General features: G+C 35.9%; 1 protein-coding gene across 9 annotated transcripts in view; it reads right to left on the reverse strand.

Annotated features, from left to right (window-relative positions):
• ADAM22 (ADAM metallopeptidase domain 22) overlaps positions 1-19,990 on the reverse strand; it is a 204,510-nt gene that overhangs the window by 57,457 nt on the left and 127,063 nt on the right. For all 9 annotated transcript variants that reach the window (XM_025042194.1, XM_025042195.1, XM_025042191.1 and 6 more), the window contains exons 5-10: positions 18,824-18,906; positions 10,984-11,047; positions 9,221-9,290; positions 5,396-5,466; positions 2,186-2,260; positions 499-570 (exon numbers count right to left, since the gene is read on the reverse strand). In XM_025042194.1, the coding sequence (XP_024897962.1) occupies positions 499-570; positions 2,186-2,260; positions 5,396-5,466; positions 9,221-9,290; positions 10,984-11,047; positions 18,824-18,906 (435 nt within the window). The remainder of the gene's footprint in view (positions 1-498; positions 571-2,185; positions 2,261-5,395; positions 5,467-9,220; positions 9,291-10,983; positions 11,048-18,823; positions 18,907-19,990) is intronic.

Below are 19,990 nucleotides of genomic sequence, written 5' to 3' on the forward strand. Positions count from 1 at the left end.
AATGAAACAGTGACGACTCCACGAAAATAATTTCTATACAACCAGCCTGGCCCTGATTAAACTCATGGAGAAGGTACTGACACTGCCTTGTCAAGGGAAGATTTGGAAAGTAGCTACAGTAGAATTGTTTAGTTGCATCATTCCCATAGCACCAGGCACTTTTGAAAAAGGCACAACTCTTCTACTGTTTCTCTGTTGGTAGAAGTATACAGATCTTTGTTAGGGGCTGTGACTCAACCTTTTCTTCTCCAATGTGAAAAATACAGGAAGGAATTTCATGCATAAATGTGTCAGTAAATCTGACCACTTCCTTTTAGCATCTTCTCAGCCACAGATAGAAGTCAATAAGGTCATTTGCAAGGTTACCAGGGATTTATGGGACACGTTGGTTAAAGTGTAATTTAGAGTAGTGAATATATAAGAACCATATTATCTGTTCCATTAGCAATCAAGAGATAAAATTCCTCTATGGCAATATTGAATTGGATTGATACTTACTAAATCTGCCATGTTCACCACAGATTTTGCATATGTGTTGGTATGTACAACTGAAAGTCGATGCTTTTTAAACTGAAAGCAAAAGAAAACAAGTGAAGGGCTTTGAAAGTGATCAGCAAATAATCATCTCGACAAAGAAAACATGATTTAATTGAAAGATCTCTAAGCGTTTCTGTAAAAAATGTAAGAATTGACACCCAGTCATTTACATGCTGCGCATTTTGAGACAGGCTGTTAAAAGTTGGAGGCCTCAGTCTACTCATCCGTGAGATGAAGTAAAGAATATCCATTCTATCCATTTCACAAGTTTATTTCTATCACAAGATTATTTAAAATGATAAAACATATGAAAGTTCTCCATGGATTGCAAGACATACAAATACAAGTAGCATTACAGTCAGAAAACGTGAATGTGACTACTGCTAAAAGTATAAAAATTTATAAGTTCTATACGACTTATTCAGTAAGGAGAAGAAGCCCCAAGGGTCACGAAGTGGTAGCTTATAGGCTATATGTGAATCACATATATCAATGCTATTTTAAAAATCAGGAAATACCATGTGAAACCTGATTCCTGGCTTTACTTGAAATTAGCATCACCACAAGGTAATAACTGGTAAGTGCTAAGAAGCAGCTGCTGCCATTAGACAGGCCATGTGACTTCTCTTTCACCATAGCTTCCTATTGTTGTATACCTGGCTCACTTTATTTGTGTTATCTGTCTTAAGATGCCTACAGACATCTGAATTTGTGATATCCTAAAATGTCCAAAATTATGTTTTTGCAATTTATTCATATTTTGTAAAAAATCTCAGGGAACAGTAACATTCACTAAATTCAAAAAGGTAGAAAGATTAAACTTTGTCTTAGCCGGAACAAGTTAGAAGCACTAAATCTTGACTGTATTATCATTAACCATAATTAAAATTGATATTTGTTTATCATATGTAAAATAAATGACACATTTTCCCTCAAATAAATCATTCAAAGTAAACCTAAATGTACTCGCACCTGAAATTAAGTAATATTCAACAATGTGCATCACTGAACACTTTTAGTTCAAAATCCTGGTTACATAGAATGATTAGCATTATAATGCACTGATGTGCTGTGACTATAACCAAACTGACTGCAACATGCCCATAAATTGAATGTATACAAAATAACTGACTCAACAAAAATGGAAGTTTCGCTCGGTTCTTATCCTAAAAATCTTCATTACTTGGCTATGTAAGTTTTTCGTTTATAGGTTTACTGCATAGCAAGATAGAAATAGAACAAATTGTTTTTCCTTTATTAGGATAAAGCTGTATATTGCAAAATAAAGTGTCACATTATTGGTGCCTCACTTATTTTTAATATAAAATTGAAGTTTCCTTTTTTTTTAAACCTTGCCATTTCAGTGAGAGGAGATGTTAGGACTTATGTTAATCAATTAAATCCAAAGACTTGACATTATGAGTTTCAGAAACATTTTTGGAACCTCACAAAATACTGTTACTTACTTTCACCCAAGAGTGTTTCCTACCTGCAGGTTGTTGGTGGGTAACAAATATGTTTGCTTACACAAACACCTTCTCCATAAAGAAGCTTTACGGGCTTCTTTCTTCTAAACATATTTCTGCAGCCACCAGTTTTACCCTAGGCATAGACAAGTTCAAACAACAAAAAATTCAGCAAATCCTACCATCAGATGATCATTCACAATCATCAGTTCAATGTATTTGGTTTCCTCCTCTATGTTACGAGGATGTCGACGAAGCTGCAATATAGTAAAGGAAATAGCACCTAAATAAGCTTTCAGAACTTGGTTGTGGAAAACTAAAATATATGTTCTACTTTAGATCTTCAGACCTTATTCATCTTACAGCTGAAAGTTTGTACTCTTACCAACTTCTCCCTATTTACCCGACTCCGGTCCTGGGCAACTACTTTTCAACTGTTTCTGCATTTGACTTCTTTTTTTTAAGATTCCACATATGATATCACACAGTATTTCTCTATCTCGGGCTGATTTCACTTAACATAATACCCTCCAGGTTCATCCATGTTTCCACATATGACAGAATTTCCTTCTTTTTAGGGCTGAATAATATTCCTCTGTATGTGTGTGTATCGCATCCTCCTGATCCATTCGTTCGTTGATAGACACTTAACACTGTATTGAACAACTGAAATTTGCTGAGAGTAGAACTTTGATGGTCTCACCAAAAAAAGGTAAATATGTGAAACGATGGATATGTTCATTAATTCTATGGAGGAATCCTTTCACAATATACATGTATACCAAATCATCCTGTTATACACTTTAAATATCTTACAATTTTATTTGTCAATTATACCTCAATAAAACCAAAAAAATTTTAATTAAAAAATTGAAAATAGGGGAGAAATAAACCAAAATTTCCATTTATTCATTTAGTTTTTTAATTTTCATTGATTTACTTAGTTTTTGAGTCAATAATAAATTTCATGGTTCGAATATTTAAAAATTATTTTAAAAGTATAGGATGAAAGTCTTCCTTTCACCTCTGCCCCCATCTACCTGGTTGTTATCCTTCCCCAACAATGGACACAGTTACTGGTTTCTTTCAGAAATATTAATGCAAATAAAATCAATCATGACATATATTTTATTTTGTACTTCCGTTTGCATCAGGCATTTTTCACTTAACAGAATATCTTGGATATTGTAATAAATGGTTGAATTTAAGCTCCTGCGAATCTCTGAGAGGTGTACAGGGAGTGAGATTATTGGCACTTTTAGTCTATAATCTCCAAATCTGGAATTGAGACATGCTCCTTCCTCTAGCAGGGTGCAAGGGATCCCCCAGATAATACAGGAACTTTGGCAGGATAGTTTTAAGAGTTTCCAGGCAGTCTTGGGTTATCTAGTGCTACAATGTCTATTCAACAACAAATTTTCTCCACCTTCAAAATCATGATCAATGAATGCTACTGGCAAAAGCCACCAACCCTTTGTCCTCTGCAGTTAGTCTATAACACAACATTTAACAAGATCTGCAAAATTAACTTTTTCCTTTATACCATGCTTTGATACACATTTTTTTCAATAAATTTTTCTGCTCATTTGCTCAAGGGCTATTTTTATGATGAGGATATATAATCAAATCTAAATTAATAATGAACATATGTTTTGAGTACTGCATTTAAAACAAACTAAAAATTTCTGCCATGTGGATTTTGTTTCATTGTTAACATATTCTCAAAATTAAAAAAACTTTTTTTCCAAAATCCCTTATAACAGATTGAGAGGAAATAACAGACTATAATTTTGGAGTTGGGATCCAAAATGTAACCTAAACTGCATCTAATGACAAGAGTCTCTTTAAAAAAATAGATGTTTTAGGATGATAGTATCTGTTTCATTAATTGTGGAAAAGACCTGAGTCTTACTAGTTAATACAGTAGACTTTTTGACAAGTTTCAACATTTTCTTAATGTCAGAGAGTTGCCATTTGACCACAGTTTTACAACACTTCACCTCCATGGGCCCACAGGTTTCTCAGAAGGAGAAATTAAAGGTTTGTCTGCTTAGCATATGACTGGATATTGCAGATGTTTATGAAGAACATCAAGGATCATGTTGACGGAAAATTATCCTATTCTCTCAGTTCAATTCATGAAAACAAATACTGTTTTGAATTAAATCCTGATGGCAATTATTTTTATCTATTTAATTAGGACTCAAGATATATGTATATTCATAAAATATTTAAACCTCATGGTAGTAATTCATAGAACACAAGGGCTTCTGAGAGGCAGTATATAAAGCATATGTGGTTATAAGAACTTCTCTGAAACCAGAATTCCTAATTCAGAATCCCAGCTCCCCCACTGGATAACCCAATGGAACCATGAGCAAGTTATTTAAGTCATTTAAGCCTCTCATACTTCAATGTCCTTGTAAAATGGGGATAATACTAATACCTTCCACATAAGATTAAGAAGATTAACTGTTAATACAATTAAAATTCTTAGAACAGGGCCAGATACATGGTAAATACTCAAATTTAGTAATTATTATTCACATTAGAAATCTATCTATAAACATATTTTATTTCATACTTATTAAATATATTTTAAAAAGAAAATACCTGTTCCCTTCAACTGTTTGATCTTACTAGAGATCTATTTCTCTCATCCCGTGTTTTTCATGCCACACACACACACACACACACTCACACCAACCACCACCACAATGGTGATGAGAACTGAATTCTGCTAACCAGAGTTCTTATTTTGTCTGAACCATTTACCAGCTCCATAATTCTGCACAAGTCATTTCCACATTTCAGCCATCATTTCTTTTCCTGTGAAAGAGGAATAATAGTTCCTACTTCATGTGGTTTAAAGCCACTGTACAAATAGTTATTATCACTAAGTTCAAGAACTACTGAACATTCATAAAGTGTACATCCTAATTTTATATTCCAGACTCTGAAGTAGCTCAAGTGTGACAATAGCATTTTGTGGCTTCAAAACCTGATGGATTCATTCTTAAGGGGGTATCCTTAAAAGGATAAATAGAAGGATATGTACCATATAAGTAGATTCCATGATGTGGTGCATACCAGGCAAGGAAAGAGGCCTATGGTAGAAAGAATCTGATTGCCACAGCCGGGGCCCCATAATCCATCTATATGATGAATAACCAACCATATTATCACCACTAGCTTGAGTCCTTTATGAGTTTATAAAATAATAGGGCCTCATCTCCACTGCTCCTACAGATCCATCACCCTTACTGTTTACCACACCCTGACAAATGCCTGAACTAATATTTACCCTCTCACAAAGACTTAATGTAGATTCAACTGATTTACAGTTGCCAAGTGTTTTTAAACCATCATGACCTATACCTGTGAATACATACCTGCCGTTTACTCCTTTTTGGTCTTGACTTCAAAATAAATTTTGGTGGAGTGATGTTTACTTGCTGGAATTCTAAAAGGAAATAAAAATAAATTTAATTTAATTTGGTGCATTTTCTAGGTTTCTTTCATACAAGGCAATCAAAGTTTTACTAACTCTTCCTACTATAAATTATATACTTATACTTTAATTATTAATTATAATAATTATAATTACCAATAATTAATTATAAGATATAATTATATAAATATTTATCAATTTTATAATACATAAGGTACTTGATATAATAGAAAACATTAATGAATGTGTGTTCATAATACTAAATACACATAACATGAATAAATACAATTCAAAAAATCTCACATATTATTTCTGTTCTAAATTATATCAAAATTTTTCTCATATTTCTCCTATAAAAACATCACATTCTTTATTGGGAATCTTCTAAATAGCCACCTTGACCTTCATATCCACTACTGACCTTCATTGAAGAATGACACACCATATGTTGGTGAAAATGTAGAGCAATTAGGATTCTCATGTAGTGCTGATGAGAGTGGAAAATGGTGTAACCACTTTGGAAAAGGGTTCGGCAATTTCTCATACAACAGTTCTCAAAGTATGACGCCTGGACTAGTGGCATCTGCGTTATCTGAGAACTTTCTAAAAATGTAAATTCTCATAACCCACCCAAGATGTACTGTATCAAAAACTCTAGAAATTGGTGTAGCCACTATGGAAAACAGTATCGAGTTTCCTCAAAAAATTAAAAATAGAACTAAAATATGGTCCAGCAATCCTACTTCTAGGTATGTAGTTAATGGAATTGAACTCGGGATCTCAAACAGACAGCTGTACTCTCTTGTTCACTGTAGCATTATTCGCCATAGCCAAGATACAAAAGCAACTTGAATGTCCATTGATGGATCAATGGATAAAGAAAATGTCTATACATACAATTGAATATTATTCAGTCTTATAAAATAAGGAAATTCTACCATTTAAGACAACACGGATGAACCTGGAGGATGTTATGTTAAGTGAAATAAGCCAGACACAGAAGGACAAATACTATATGATACCACTTTAATGAGGAATCTAAAATAGTCAAACTCATAGAAGCAGAAAATGGAATGGTGGCTGCCAGGGGCTGCGGGGTGGGGGTTGTGTGTAGGAAGGTATTAGTCAAAGTGTATGAAGTTTCAGCTGTACAAGATGATTAAGTCCTAAGGATCTACTGTACAGCAGTAGTTGTAGTTACCTCTTGCAGTTAACTACACTATATGGTACACTTAAAATTTTGCTAAGAGTGAAGATCTTATGTTAAGTGTCTTATAATTAATAACAATAATAAATAGAGAATGGGAGGAAACTTTTGGAGTTGATGGATATGTTTATGGTACAGATTATGGTGATGACTTCATAGACGTGTATTTTTTTCCAAACTCATCAAGTTGTATACATTAATTATGTATAGCTTTTTGTATGTCAATTATACCTCAATAAAGTGGTTAAAAAAAGAAAAAACTCCCAAGATGGGGCCAGCACTCTGTGCTTAACAATTTTTCCAGGTGATTCAAGTGCATGCTAACGTTTGAGATCACTGTTATACAGTTAAATATATACCTACCTTATGACCCAGTTATTTCACTCCTAGGTATTTGACAGAAGAAATGTAAACATGTATCCACAAAAACATTTTTACAAGAGCTTTCATAGTTATTTTATTCATAATAGCCAAAAATTGGAAACAACCCAAACAGGTGAATGGATAAAAAATTGTGGTATATTCATACAATAGAACATACTCAATAATTTAAAAGAATGAAATACTGCTATCCTGACAACATAAATCTCATAGGTATATGCTAAGCAAAAGAGGCTGGATATAATGCATGAGTCCATTTGTATGAAGATCTGCAACAGGCTAAACTAATCTATGACCAAAAAAAAAAAAAATGTCAGAAAGGGGATTGCAAACGTGGGAGGCACTGACTGGGAAGGGACATGAAGGAAGTTACGGGGTAATGAAAAAACTCTCTATCTCACTAAAGGTGTACATATGCATCAAAACTCATCAAATAGATTTATGTATTTCTTGTAGTAATTTTTAAAAAACTGAATGCTAAGGGATACATTTTTTCAAAATGTATTCTTAAGACTCTAGTCCTGAGAGATGTGTCATGTAAAACAAAAGGTTCTACCATCAAACAAGTGTGGAGAACAGCTGATCATATTCTATATCTGGGAAATATATAATGCATAGCAGGACAAAGGTGATGATAATCCACAACCCAGTGTCACTATATGAAACTAAAAACAAATAAGCTTACTTTTGAGCTTATTTCTCAAAAATTGCAGACATTTATTTTTATTTCTTTTCTTTTAAGCTATCATAGTAAATCTAAGCACCTTGAAAGATAAATAAAACTCTTAAAATTGACAGTGCCAGCTTCTAATATGAAAAGAAAACCAGAAACTAAATGAGACAGATCTAAGTTTTCAAAGAGTATATTCAAAACTCATTTTTAATAACAGCAAAATTGCCAAGTCACTTTCAAAGCTTCTGTTAGAAAGAAACCCTAAACAAAGTTTTTAAAAAATTATAAGATTGTATCATGGCAAGCCTAACAATAAAGTCCTTGGGGAAAAGGTTTTTATTACTTTAAATATTAATTAATGTCCACTGCTTCCAGTACTACCTATTAGATTATAACTTTATTCTCAGGCAGCTGATCATGTTTTATTTTCTTTCCATAATAGGGATTATAAAAAGTTCTATAAGGAATTGAAGGAACAGTCTAAAGCATCTGTGTAAAGTAAGCATCTACATGCTCATTTGCAGATTTTTCAAGATAGTGAATTCTATAAAATAGGACCTTCTATCCCTTTGGCAACAGAAGAGAAGAGGCGGGTTTTATTTCTCTCTAGAGTAACTGCAAAAGGTCAAAGGGTTACAAATTTATTTCAGAGAAGAAGCAACATTAGAAAACACTTACTTCATTTTCTGATGGGACAATGTAAACTTTTAAGTCATTTTCCTAAGCAGTAGTCTAGGATTTGCTTTCAGTCTAGTAATTTTTCCTTTTCCCCTTGTGCCTCTTTCCCAGCGAACCTTTTCACTGTGCCATAATCCAAATCCCCACACACTCTCTTACTAGCTGTGGGACTCTGGAAAAGATAAACTGCTTAGTTTCTGTTTCTTCATCTATAAAATGGAAATAATAATACTAATCTCACAAAACTGCTGCAAAGATTAAAGTGAGACTAAAATTTAGAATTTATGGTAATGTTATGGCCATGGTCAGGGCTCACTAAACAGGGGAGGCAGCATCTCCACACTAGATATTCAGAGCGTGCCCTGTCTTCAGAAGGTGAACACAAATGAGCCTGGCACAGCGCTTTGCATAATCACTGCTCCACTAACAAAGCCAAAGTATGAGAACTCTATCCTTGCTCTCACATGAAGATTTAAAGGCAACTCTCAAATCAACATCTTTTAATAGATGGCCCCATAACTATACATGAGGAGGAAAGACTAATTTCACAAATAGCACATAATAATAAAGATGTTAATACATAATAGCTCTTCCTTTGAAAGTTTTCCTTCAACGAGCTCAAGCTATATCTTTCCAAACTCATCCACTATAAACATGAGGTCAGTCAGCATTTTATTCCCCTTCTTGATGGCACCTGACTTTCTCTCTAAAATTTTTAGAAGCAGTCATGGGCTAATGATATTCCACATATAGATTAGCTCTAAAGCATTAAAGTGAATTATTAAAGTTGTCTTTTTTTTTTTTTTTAAGTCATTATAAGATCATACCAGATGGAAGATCAGCCAATGGAAATTCAAACAGTCTGGATTTGTAAACCGAATGAAAATGGAAATCCTCCTGAAATAACACAAACAGAGATTAAGCACATGCTTCCAGATATCTCCAGCCTCAGGCAATCACAGTTGGAGAAGCTAAGACCCTTAAAAGAACCATAACTTGACTATATTCTCCTGGGTTTAAAGAGATGATGAGCCATTGCTCAACCTCTCCCACTCACTTCTGTATTCTCCCGGCACCAGAGTGATATCCTATTAGAAGCAAAGTGTTCATGAACAGAGAAGCTAGAGCCTGCAGTAATGGAAAATAAATGAATGGTCCTATTCTCCCAAGGAGAAGTAAGACAACTGGGAAAATGCGTTGATGTTTTTTGTGACTGGTTCCTTTCCAGAGATCCCTGCCCACTTTGAGAGCCAGATAGCTTCTTCGCTAGGCAAAAACTGCAGAGCTAACACTCTCTGGTATTGGGGAGCATAATGACTGGCACGACTGATGCCCAAATGGATCTTGCTCCAGAATTCAAGTGTAACACAAAGTTCTGTAAAAAACAACAGATAAAAAACCACATTTCATCTAAGAAATATTAATGAACATTCAAATAACTTCATCTGGCTTCATTCGATTACTAAAATTATAAGAAATATCATAAACAGTCAAGCTCACAATATTATCTTTTTAAAAATCACACGGTAAAGCAAAATGACAGAACAGCAAGCAATGGGGACCGAGAAAATAATACACAATACAGATAGTCTCCCAAACAAGATTTATTATGGGTGGCAAAACAATGTATGTTTTATGAAATTAATTCCCTAAATGTTGGATCAATGTTCCATGATACAAGGAAGAATATTTGTGTGTACAGAGCTAGACTAGAAGTGGATTATATTTATCTGTAGTCTATACTATTAATTCAATCCTTTTCTAATTTGTGGGAAGTGAACATTTCAACTAAAGTGAGGGAATAATTGAGAAAATCTAAATTTCTCTAAACTTCATCAGCACAGGGCTTTAAAAGCAATGGCAACAGAAAAAAATCTCCAATCTAGAAAATAAAGGGGGAGTGGAAAAATCACATATCTGTGGTTTTGTTCTGTTATAGAATAAATGTTTGTGTCCCCCCAGAATTCATACTTTGAAGCCTTAATTCCCAATGTGACTATTTGAAGATGGGGCCTGTGAAGAAATGATAATAGTTAAATAAGGTCCTAAGGATGGGGCCCTAATTCAATAGGGCTGATGCCCCTATAAGAAGAGGAAGAAACACCACAACTCTCTTTCTTTCTGTCATGTGAGGACATAGCGAGAAGGCGGTTGTTTGCCACCCAAGGAGAGAGCCCTCGGCCAAGACACCAACCCTGCTGGCACCTTGATCTTAGACCTCCAGCCATCAGAACTGTGAGAAAATACAATTCTGTTGTTTAAGCCACCCAGTATTTTGTAATGGCAGCCTGAGCAGACTAAGGCAGATCACAGCCTTATAATGGAGATAGAAATGGAGGCTTAAAAACACTTTAGAAGGAAAGTATTTCTAACATAAAGGAGGAGTAAGTGACAGATTTTCTAAAAAGAAAGAAAAAGAAAAAAGACACTTGTGGTTTTGACATTCAATATTTAATGTAAAAACATATGTATAATTACTATTCTGACCCTAAAAATATGAAAATAAAATAAAGCAGAGAGAAAAGGGAAGATGAAAAAGCTCCCAGCGTCAACTTTCACATTTGCCGCACCAAAAAGAAGAAGCACTTACTTGGGAGGTGTCATTTTCTTCTGGCTCAATGAGATAGGTGTGGTTCCCATCATAGAACATCCCACTGCCAAGGAAGAGAAAATAATTAGGCATGGCTATCAACTCCAGCCTCAGAACAAAATCATTTTAAAATCAGCAGCAGAGGACTCGTTTACTTCTCAACACCCACTTCCCAGTCCTACCCATCACCATTATCACACCACACACACACACCACATACTACGCAACACACACCCCACATATACACACATACCCCTATATGACATACCACACACACAAAGACCACACCCCACATATATAATTCTAAAATTTTAATATGCAAATACACACTGCTGAGAAGAAAAGGCCCCTCCTTCTGATTCCTGACAAGCAGCAGAATTCCCTCATCCAGACCCTTACCAGAGGCTCAGAATTACCCCCTAATTGTGGTCCATTATTCTTCTATCCCATATATAATTCTAAAATTTTAATATGCAAATAGTCACCTGGAGCGATTGTAAAAATGCTAAACTTTCAGGGCCCTCTTCAGATTTCTAGGCTGAGACATTTTAAACAAACCCCAGATGATTCTGATGCAGGTTGTCAGGGACTATCCAGAGAACGTCCTACCTATCACACACCTGGAAGATGCTCGAGTAACAAGAACTGACACATTTCAACAACTTACCATGAGCTGAATACTTTACACTCATTTAATCTCTTCCACAAATTTACGAGGAAGATACAATGACTACCCACATTTTACAAGTAAGGAAACCGAAGCCCAAAGAGACAACTTGCCCAAATTATATAACCAGTGACAGCAGAGGCAGAAATAGAGCCCAGGCAGATCTGCAATCAGCTACCCATCTTCATTCATTCATGCATTCATTCATTCATTCAACAGACATTTATAGAGCACCTACAATGCACTGCTCTAGGTGCTAGGGATACAGTACTGAACAAAACTGACTGCTTTCCTGCCCTTGTGATACTGATGTACATTCTTGGAAGGACAAATACATATAAAAAAAAAAATTAAACATATATGAGGTGGTGATAAATTCTAAGAAGGAAAATAAAACAGGTTAAGGGCAATAAATGGTGCCAGAGGATTGGCTGTAGGTACCAGAGACAGAAGACTGTTGATTTATATAGAGGGTCAGAGAAAGGCTTGACAGAGAAGACGGAATTTAAGCAAAGACCTGAAAAAAGTGATGGGATGAGCCAAAGGATATCTGTGCAGACAGCATTTCAGAATAGAGCCCTGAGGTAAGAGTATCTTGGCGTGTTCCACAAACACGGGGGATGCAGTGTCGCTGGAGCAGAGTGGATGAGGGAGGAGAACCAGAAGGGCCTTGGTTTTTACTCTGAGAGATGAAGAGCCACTGCAGGGTTCTAAGCAGAGGGGAAATACAATACCCCTTACATTTTAAAATAATTGTTCCAACGGCTATATTACAATAATCTTTCAGATATCAAGGAATAGAAATGAGTAATTATTGCAATAATCCAAGTGAAAGGAGATGGTAGCTTAGATCACGGTGGCAATGGTGGAGATAGCAAGAATTGCTGGTCAAGTTCTGGCTATTTTTTCAAAAGTAAAACCAATGGGATTTGTTAATAGATTTGAAATAGAGGATTCAGAAAGAGTCACGTTAGTGAGGACTGCAAGGTTTTGACTGGAGCAACTGGCAAAATGGAGTTGTCATTTAATAAGATGAAAAAAGCCGCGGAAGAGCAGACTGGGGTAGGCACACGGAAGCAGGATGCAGGAAGCAGGGCGTAAATCTGGAGTTCAGTTTTGGACCTCTTAGACTGCAGATGACTATCAGCCAACTGAGAAATCCTCTTGAGGGCATTTTAAGCCACAGATGGCTTCAACTCCCACTCAGAGAAATCCTGATGGCCACTCCTTTTAGGAGAATATGATTTTTCTTCTGAGATCAAGATCTCCACGATGCTGAAGGAATGTGTCATATCATTCAGACATCTGTGGGGTGGGTGTGGTGAAGTTGTGATCTTCTGCAGTCATTTTCCAGTGTTAGGTGGAAACGACTGCATGATACCCAAGCTTTTAAACAGGGAACAGTAATTGTCTTTCATGGATGGCTTAGTAAAATTTGTTGGTTTCTCTAACCTATAATGACAATGGCCTCCAGCTCTGCATCTACCCAAATACTTTCATTCTTGCCTTAACATCTTCCATGTGTTCTCAACATTCATATACCCTTAGAACTGCTTTTCTCACATCTGTAAGGTTTTCAACCAAAATTGCACTTTCTGAATTTGGATGACATTACATTTGGAATTTAAAGATAAAACAGATGCAGTTTGTAAGATACACACCTAAGGAATCAGTGGGGTGAACCTTTCAAAACAGTTGACCAAATATGACAGTAAATGTTCTTCCTGCCCAATGAGAACTTGCCAGACCCACCAAGAAAATTGCATAAAACCATTACCCTTTACCAAAGTTCATATAATTACACTGATTAAGTAGCAAGCAAATTGTTTTGTTTAACTAGTAACTGAGTGTAAAGAAAGCAGATTCTGACACCATATATATCTAAAAGATTCTGGTTCACTATGTGACAATATGCCATTATTGATTCTTTAGCAATTAAAAGGCATATGTGTTTTATTTGCTTTGTTTGAAGATTTACACCTTTATATTATATTTATATAAATTACAATAAGTATATTGAGTCCATAACACAGAATATACTTGATAGAAACCTGCAACTAGGACTGAATCAATTGAACTAAAATTTTGAAAGGCTGCATAACCAGATTTTGAAAGGAAATGGTCATTCTTACAAATTGCCACAAGAGGGCAATAGACTTATAACAGATTCCATTCTTTAAGGTTCACAGTTGAAGGATTTTTGTCGTCACATGGAGCATACCAGGACCAAAATATTACCCATTAGTCTATCAAATTTGAAAAAACATACACTTGCAGGTTCTTTATGCAAAAAAACATGAATCTGACTATTTTCCCCTTTACATTCTTCAACTGAGTTCAGTAAATCAAGAAAAATGAAAAGTTTCAATATACTTGGTAATTAATAAAAGATGAGTCATGAATGAAATTATATATCTCAAATCTAAATCACTGCAATTGAGACAACACAAATTTAATATTTGGAAATAACCCCCACACACACACACAATATTTGTCAGTCATTTTTGTTCAGAAGGTAAAATCAAGATGAGAGGTAATAATAAATAACAAAAAAAAAACTAGCATAAATTTATCTAACATGCTTATAAAAGTCTAAGAACACCTAAACACACCTGTATACAATCCTGACAGTTTTCCCAGACATGCAGTGGGTTTCCTGCTTATTTTTGTTTAGTTTTAAATGAAGGAATTTCTAAAGGTATATTTTACTTAGTTAAAACAACGGTAGCAGGCTCTGAGTTCTACTCCTGATTAGTCACTAAAATTTCCTTAAAGTTTCTTTTCCATCCTCTTTCAGACAACTATGTAGGGTGAGTAGCAAGCCTTCGGTCTCAGACTCTCCACTCTATTAAAGCCCCGAGAAGGCAATACCTTCTCTTTGATTCTCACAATATTGTGTCATTTTGGAAAACTGGGAGGCAATCTGGAATAAGTACTAGGCCAGATGCTTACTTACAAAGTGACTTTGGATTGAGATTTTAAAAGGAAAAGAGAGGTGGGGGGAAGCCTCTTGGTTTTTATATCACTCTCCTATAATGTACATTTGCTGTCACAAATGTCAACAGGCCCAGAGTACTATTCCTAGCTGACAGCTGTGCACATCTTGAGATCAGATATAACGATGTTACTGCTAAAGGGGATTTCAACGTTTCTTTTTCCAGATAATAAAACCAAGGCCCTCAGATATCAGGCATGGAGTCCTCTTGTAAAAATGTCTTTCTGGAGACTGGGGAAAATGGCATAGATGATAAAGGCTTTGTTCATCTGCTCTTACGAACACATCAAAGATATGATGGAAACACAGAGCAAGCAGCAAGCAGAGTCGCCTGGGGACAAGATGGAATAAGAAATCACTCTGCAACTGGAAGAGGTAGGACAGGGCAAGGATGCGAGGTTGCCATGTCCGAGTCCATAACAGAGGCTATGGCAGCAGCAGCTGCAGATGCCTCTTAAAGGGGCTGTGTCCACAAGCGGACTTTTGCAGTGATGGACTCATCCACTCTGAGCACCAGAGCCTGTTCAGCTGCCAAGGGGGCACCAGGAACTTACAGGGAGATGCTGGGTTTTTGGAGAAAGGGCAGGAGGCAAAGCTTTCTCCTGGGCAGAAGTGCTGGCAATATCCATTGTTCCTCTGTTGAGCCCTTCCCCATCCCAGTATGTAGACCCAGGAGCCACCATATCTGAGACATCAACTAACTGGATAACAGAGGTCGTTCCACCCAGAAGATTCTCTGAAACTCCATCTCCCCCAACTCACGGCCCCACCCAAATCACATCCAATTGTGTCCTCAGTGAGTCCAGTGCAACTTGCTGAGTAAGCTCCAAGACCCACACTGGTGGCAGCTGACCTCGGTTTCTGGCGTGGTTTCTTGAGGCAACTATAAGCACAGCATCTGTGGATTGCTTGCTGAATCTTAACAGGTGGCCCTGGAGGGACACAAGCTGGGGCTAAACTTGGCCTGTTGCTGAACCCCTCTCTCAGGACTGTGCCTCTGGACGCCTACTGCACAAAGTCATGTTAATAAACTGAGAGACTTAGGAGCTTTGCTTAGTACATAGAAACAGATACAGAAAGGCAGCCCAAATGGGAAGACAAAGAAGCAGAAATCATATGAGAGACCAGAACAGAGATCCAGGAATAATGGAGTCAAGCAATCTAACAGATGCAGAGTTCAAAACACTGGTTATAAAGATGCTCAGTGAACTTAGGTGAAGTGTAGATGAACTCAGTGAAAACTTTAAAGAGATAAAAAACATAAAAATGGAAATGGAAATTATAAAAGGGAACCAGTCAGAAATAAAGCATACGTTATCTAAGAAGAGTGTATCAGAGGGAATTAACAGAGTGGATGAAGAAGAGGATCAAACTACCAATACAGAGGATGGGGAAGCCAAGGTCACTCAATCAGAATGGCAAGAAAAAAGAAGCCAAAAATATTATAATAATTTAAGGAGTCTTTGGGACAAAAATAAATGTAAAAACATCCGTGTAATAGGGGTACCTGAAAGATGAGAGGGAGAACAAGAAATAGAAAAGCTATTTGAAATAATTTTGGAACTTCCCTAAACTGGTGAGGGAAATACGCATACAACCCCAGGAAGCTCAGAGAGTCCCAAGAAAGAGGAGCCCAAACCGGCCCACACCAAGACACATTGTAATTAAAGTGCCAAAGGTTAAGTACAAAGAGAGAATCTTAAAATGCAGTTAGTTACCTATATGGGAGGACTTATAAAACTGGCAGCTGATTTTTCAAAAGAAACCATGCAGGACAGAAGGGCTTAGCACAAAATATTCGATGTGATGAAAACCCAGGATCTACAACCAAGAATACCTTATTCAGCAAAGCTATCACTTAGAGTCGAAGGACAGATAAAGAGCTTCCCAGACAAAAACAAGCTAAAGGAATTCATCAACACCAACCCACTATTACAGAAAATGTTGGAGGAACTTCTTTAAGAAGAGAAAACATGTATCAAAATCATAAACAAAAAAATGGTAATAACTAAATATATATCAACGAGTATCTTAAATGAAAAAGAATTAAGTGCTCAAATCAAAGGATAGGGTGGCTGAATGGATAAGAACACAAGACCCCTACATATGTTGCCTACAAGAGACTCACTTCAGATTAAAAGACACACACAGACTAAAAGGAAGGGGATGAAAAAAGATATTGCCTGGATGGTCTTAGAGGGTATTGCACTACATAAAGTAAGTCAGAGAAATACAAATCCTACATAATTTCACATAATAAACAATAATAACAATGAAAACAGAAACAAACTCATAGATACAGAGAATATTTTGAGGGCTATTAGATAGGAGGGGATGGTGGAAAAGGGCAAAAGGATTAAGCACTACAAATGGATAGTTACAAAAGAGTCATGGAGCCATAAAGTGTAGCATAAGGAAAATAGTCAACAATGTTGTAATAAATATGTAAGGCAGAAGAGGGGTACTAGATCTAGTGGGGTGATCACTTCAGCTCTAATCACTATGCTGTACAACTGAAACTAATATATTATTGTATGCCAACTATAATTGAAAAAAACTCATTGACTTGTGCAAAGTTATAATGTAAATATAAGCAACTAATTATCTATTATATTTCAATAAATCTGGGGAAAAAATTAGAGGATCTTTAGAAATTGGAATCAGGGAACTATACATATTAACTCAATTTTTTTTAAAAAGTCTCTATTCAAAGAATTTATTTAAAATAAGTGAAATAGTCTTTTAGAACAAATAATAAGCAAATAGAAGTCTTCCATGCTCTCAGGCATATAACCTCCTTTTCCTGGCTATTTAACTGATCCTCACACTCTCTTCTTTCTGCCTCTCATGCACCTACTGCTAGAGTCTAACCAGAGGTACCATTTAGGCAAACTAGCTAGATTTTCTGGTCTTTCCCATTAGATCTCTTTCCTTATTTTCTTTAAGTCCTTCAATCTAACCCCATTCTTGGAAGATTCTATCAAACTCTGTTCTGGGGCCAACTCCACCTTCCTCAGGTGACATTTCTCTGGAGCCCTCAAGTACCACTTTATTCTTCAGTGCCCACTCTCAGCTCACATTTTTCTCAGCTTTTTTCTCTCTCGAAGAATACATATATATCCATCACATTCGATAGTAGGAAGCTGAGCTAGATTTAGCTTCCCCACTGGACTGAGCTGTTGGGAGCAGGGTTCATGTTCTAATCACCTTAATATTCCTAGTGGCTGCCACAAAACAGACATTTGATAACTGCTACTTTCATGAAAAAGCCACACCTTTAACTTATCTAACTTAGTAACAGACAGAAAAAGTATTTTAAAGTTGCCAAACAAAAATTTAACAAAACTGAATTAAAGTGCTGGCTTGTTCTATGCCTCCTCCCACCCCCCTCCACCCTGCCCCAGCCCCAAAGTAAAACAAATGAGGAACTGAAATGATTTCGCTTAAGTAGAATACTGAGAAATGACACAGTAGCTTTGTAAGGAGTTACAAAACAAGTGAGAGACAGCCACCTGTGTATCACCATTATCTACAGGATGGAGGAAGTAGACGTATTCCCACGTTAAACATCAGCAAACATTCTTCGATAATGAAGTTTATAAGAAAGAAAGCAAGGCCCCGAGGAAGGATGAACTCCAAGCCTTGGAGATTTCTGAGAACAGACAGACCCTCCCACAAGTTTGCTGTCAGCTACGTGGGATCCTGGCATTAAAAAAAAAAGGGCTGAAACATATGAACACTGAAACACTTGAGATAACCTGCAGTCTTTTTTCTTTGTGCAAGAAGTCAAGAGTTTTCATCTATTGAAATTTCTATTATTTCACAAAAATATAAAAACTAACATCAAGGAGGAGTAGCAGAACTGGTATCCAGGGGCTAACCATCCACAGAAACAGAGACCAAAGTTACCCAAACCACTCCTGTCTCAAATTGGATGAAACTAGAAAAATACTTCAAACATCACTATAAGGTAACATATTATAATTCCAAAGCCCCTGGTTTCTGCAACTCCCATTTTAAAATCTGCTTGGTTTATAAACCACAAAGAAGAAATGATCAGATCCATCACTGATTTAAAATTATTTCTCTACCAAAAATAAGGATTTCAATTACAGTGCATTAAAAATAAAATAAGTGATTGAAAGAGTACATAGTACCAAAATAATCTGGACACTTACTGAAGTCCGTGGCATGTTGACAGTGCAACAAAGGAGGCAAGGTTTCCTCGGATATGGCCCTGGTAGTAACAGTGTTCTCCTCCCTGAAAACAGACACAGAGAACATGAGATTTTGCTATCACATCACAAGGACAGTCAACCGCACCATTGCACAGGTTTCTGCCCACACCGCACTTCCATATGTAAAGCTCTGCACAATATTTCATTATTCAAATTAGTATTATCAAACCATTTCTAACAGAATTATTCATAAACATTCTTAGTGAGCTGACTCCAAATCAGAAGACAGGGAAATAAAAATTGACTTAACTTTCCTTTTACGCAGGTGATGATAAAAGGAACAAAGAAACATATTGAAATACACATGTGGGCCTTGCACCAGAATAAGTTTAATCTATTTCCCTAGTCATGAGAAACTCAACCTTGAGTAGCAGCAAGATGATGCTTTCACATAAAGCTTAGTAAAAATGAATATGTCATTTGAGAATCACTAAATTAAACCAATGAAGAAAAATGCCTATTTTTACAGTGTTTATATCAAAATATAACAAGTTTATGCTATGCTTTTCTCAGAAGAAAAGGCATATCAGAAATGTTTTATAAATCACAAAAGTTTTCTTTAAAATACTAACTCTGGAAACATGTTATATTAAATCATAAAAAGGACAAAGAATTCATGTTTGGAAATAATCCTCCATTATCTTAGGGCTAAATAAATGATTAGATAATGGAAAATAATCTTTCACTAATTTCTGATTCTTAAAAATAGAAGTCAATCCAAAAACAGCATATGATCAGGATTCATCTGCCCAAAAGCCTAACGCTGCAAATGAAATGAAGAGCTCAATATGCTTGATTCATTATCAAATGTTTGCATGACATTTCAAGAGAAGCATAAACACCAGGGGGAAAAAATGTCTTCAATTTGGATTATTATAACAGAAATTTTGAGGCTCTCAACTGGTGATATATGTAATTTTTCTAAATAATGTTGGAAATTAGTTTTTGTGTTGTGATTTTTTTTCAGGGATTATCCATCATAAATCAGTAATTATTCAAACTAAAAACTAAAGCTTTTTTTCCTCTTTAACATGCGTAAAAATTTCTTAGTCCAGCATAAAGGCCTTAATGTTAAAAGGCTTCTTTAATTTATAAAAATATATTATA

Source organism: Pteropus alecto, unplaced genomic scaffold, assembly GCF_000325575.1.
Source record: "Pteropus alecto unplaced genomic scaffold, ASM32557v1 scaffold69, whole genome shotgun sequence".
NCBI classification, from domain to species: Eukaryota; Metazoa; Chordata; class Mammalia; order Chiroptera; family Pteropodidae; genus Pteropus; species Pteropus alecto.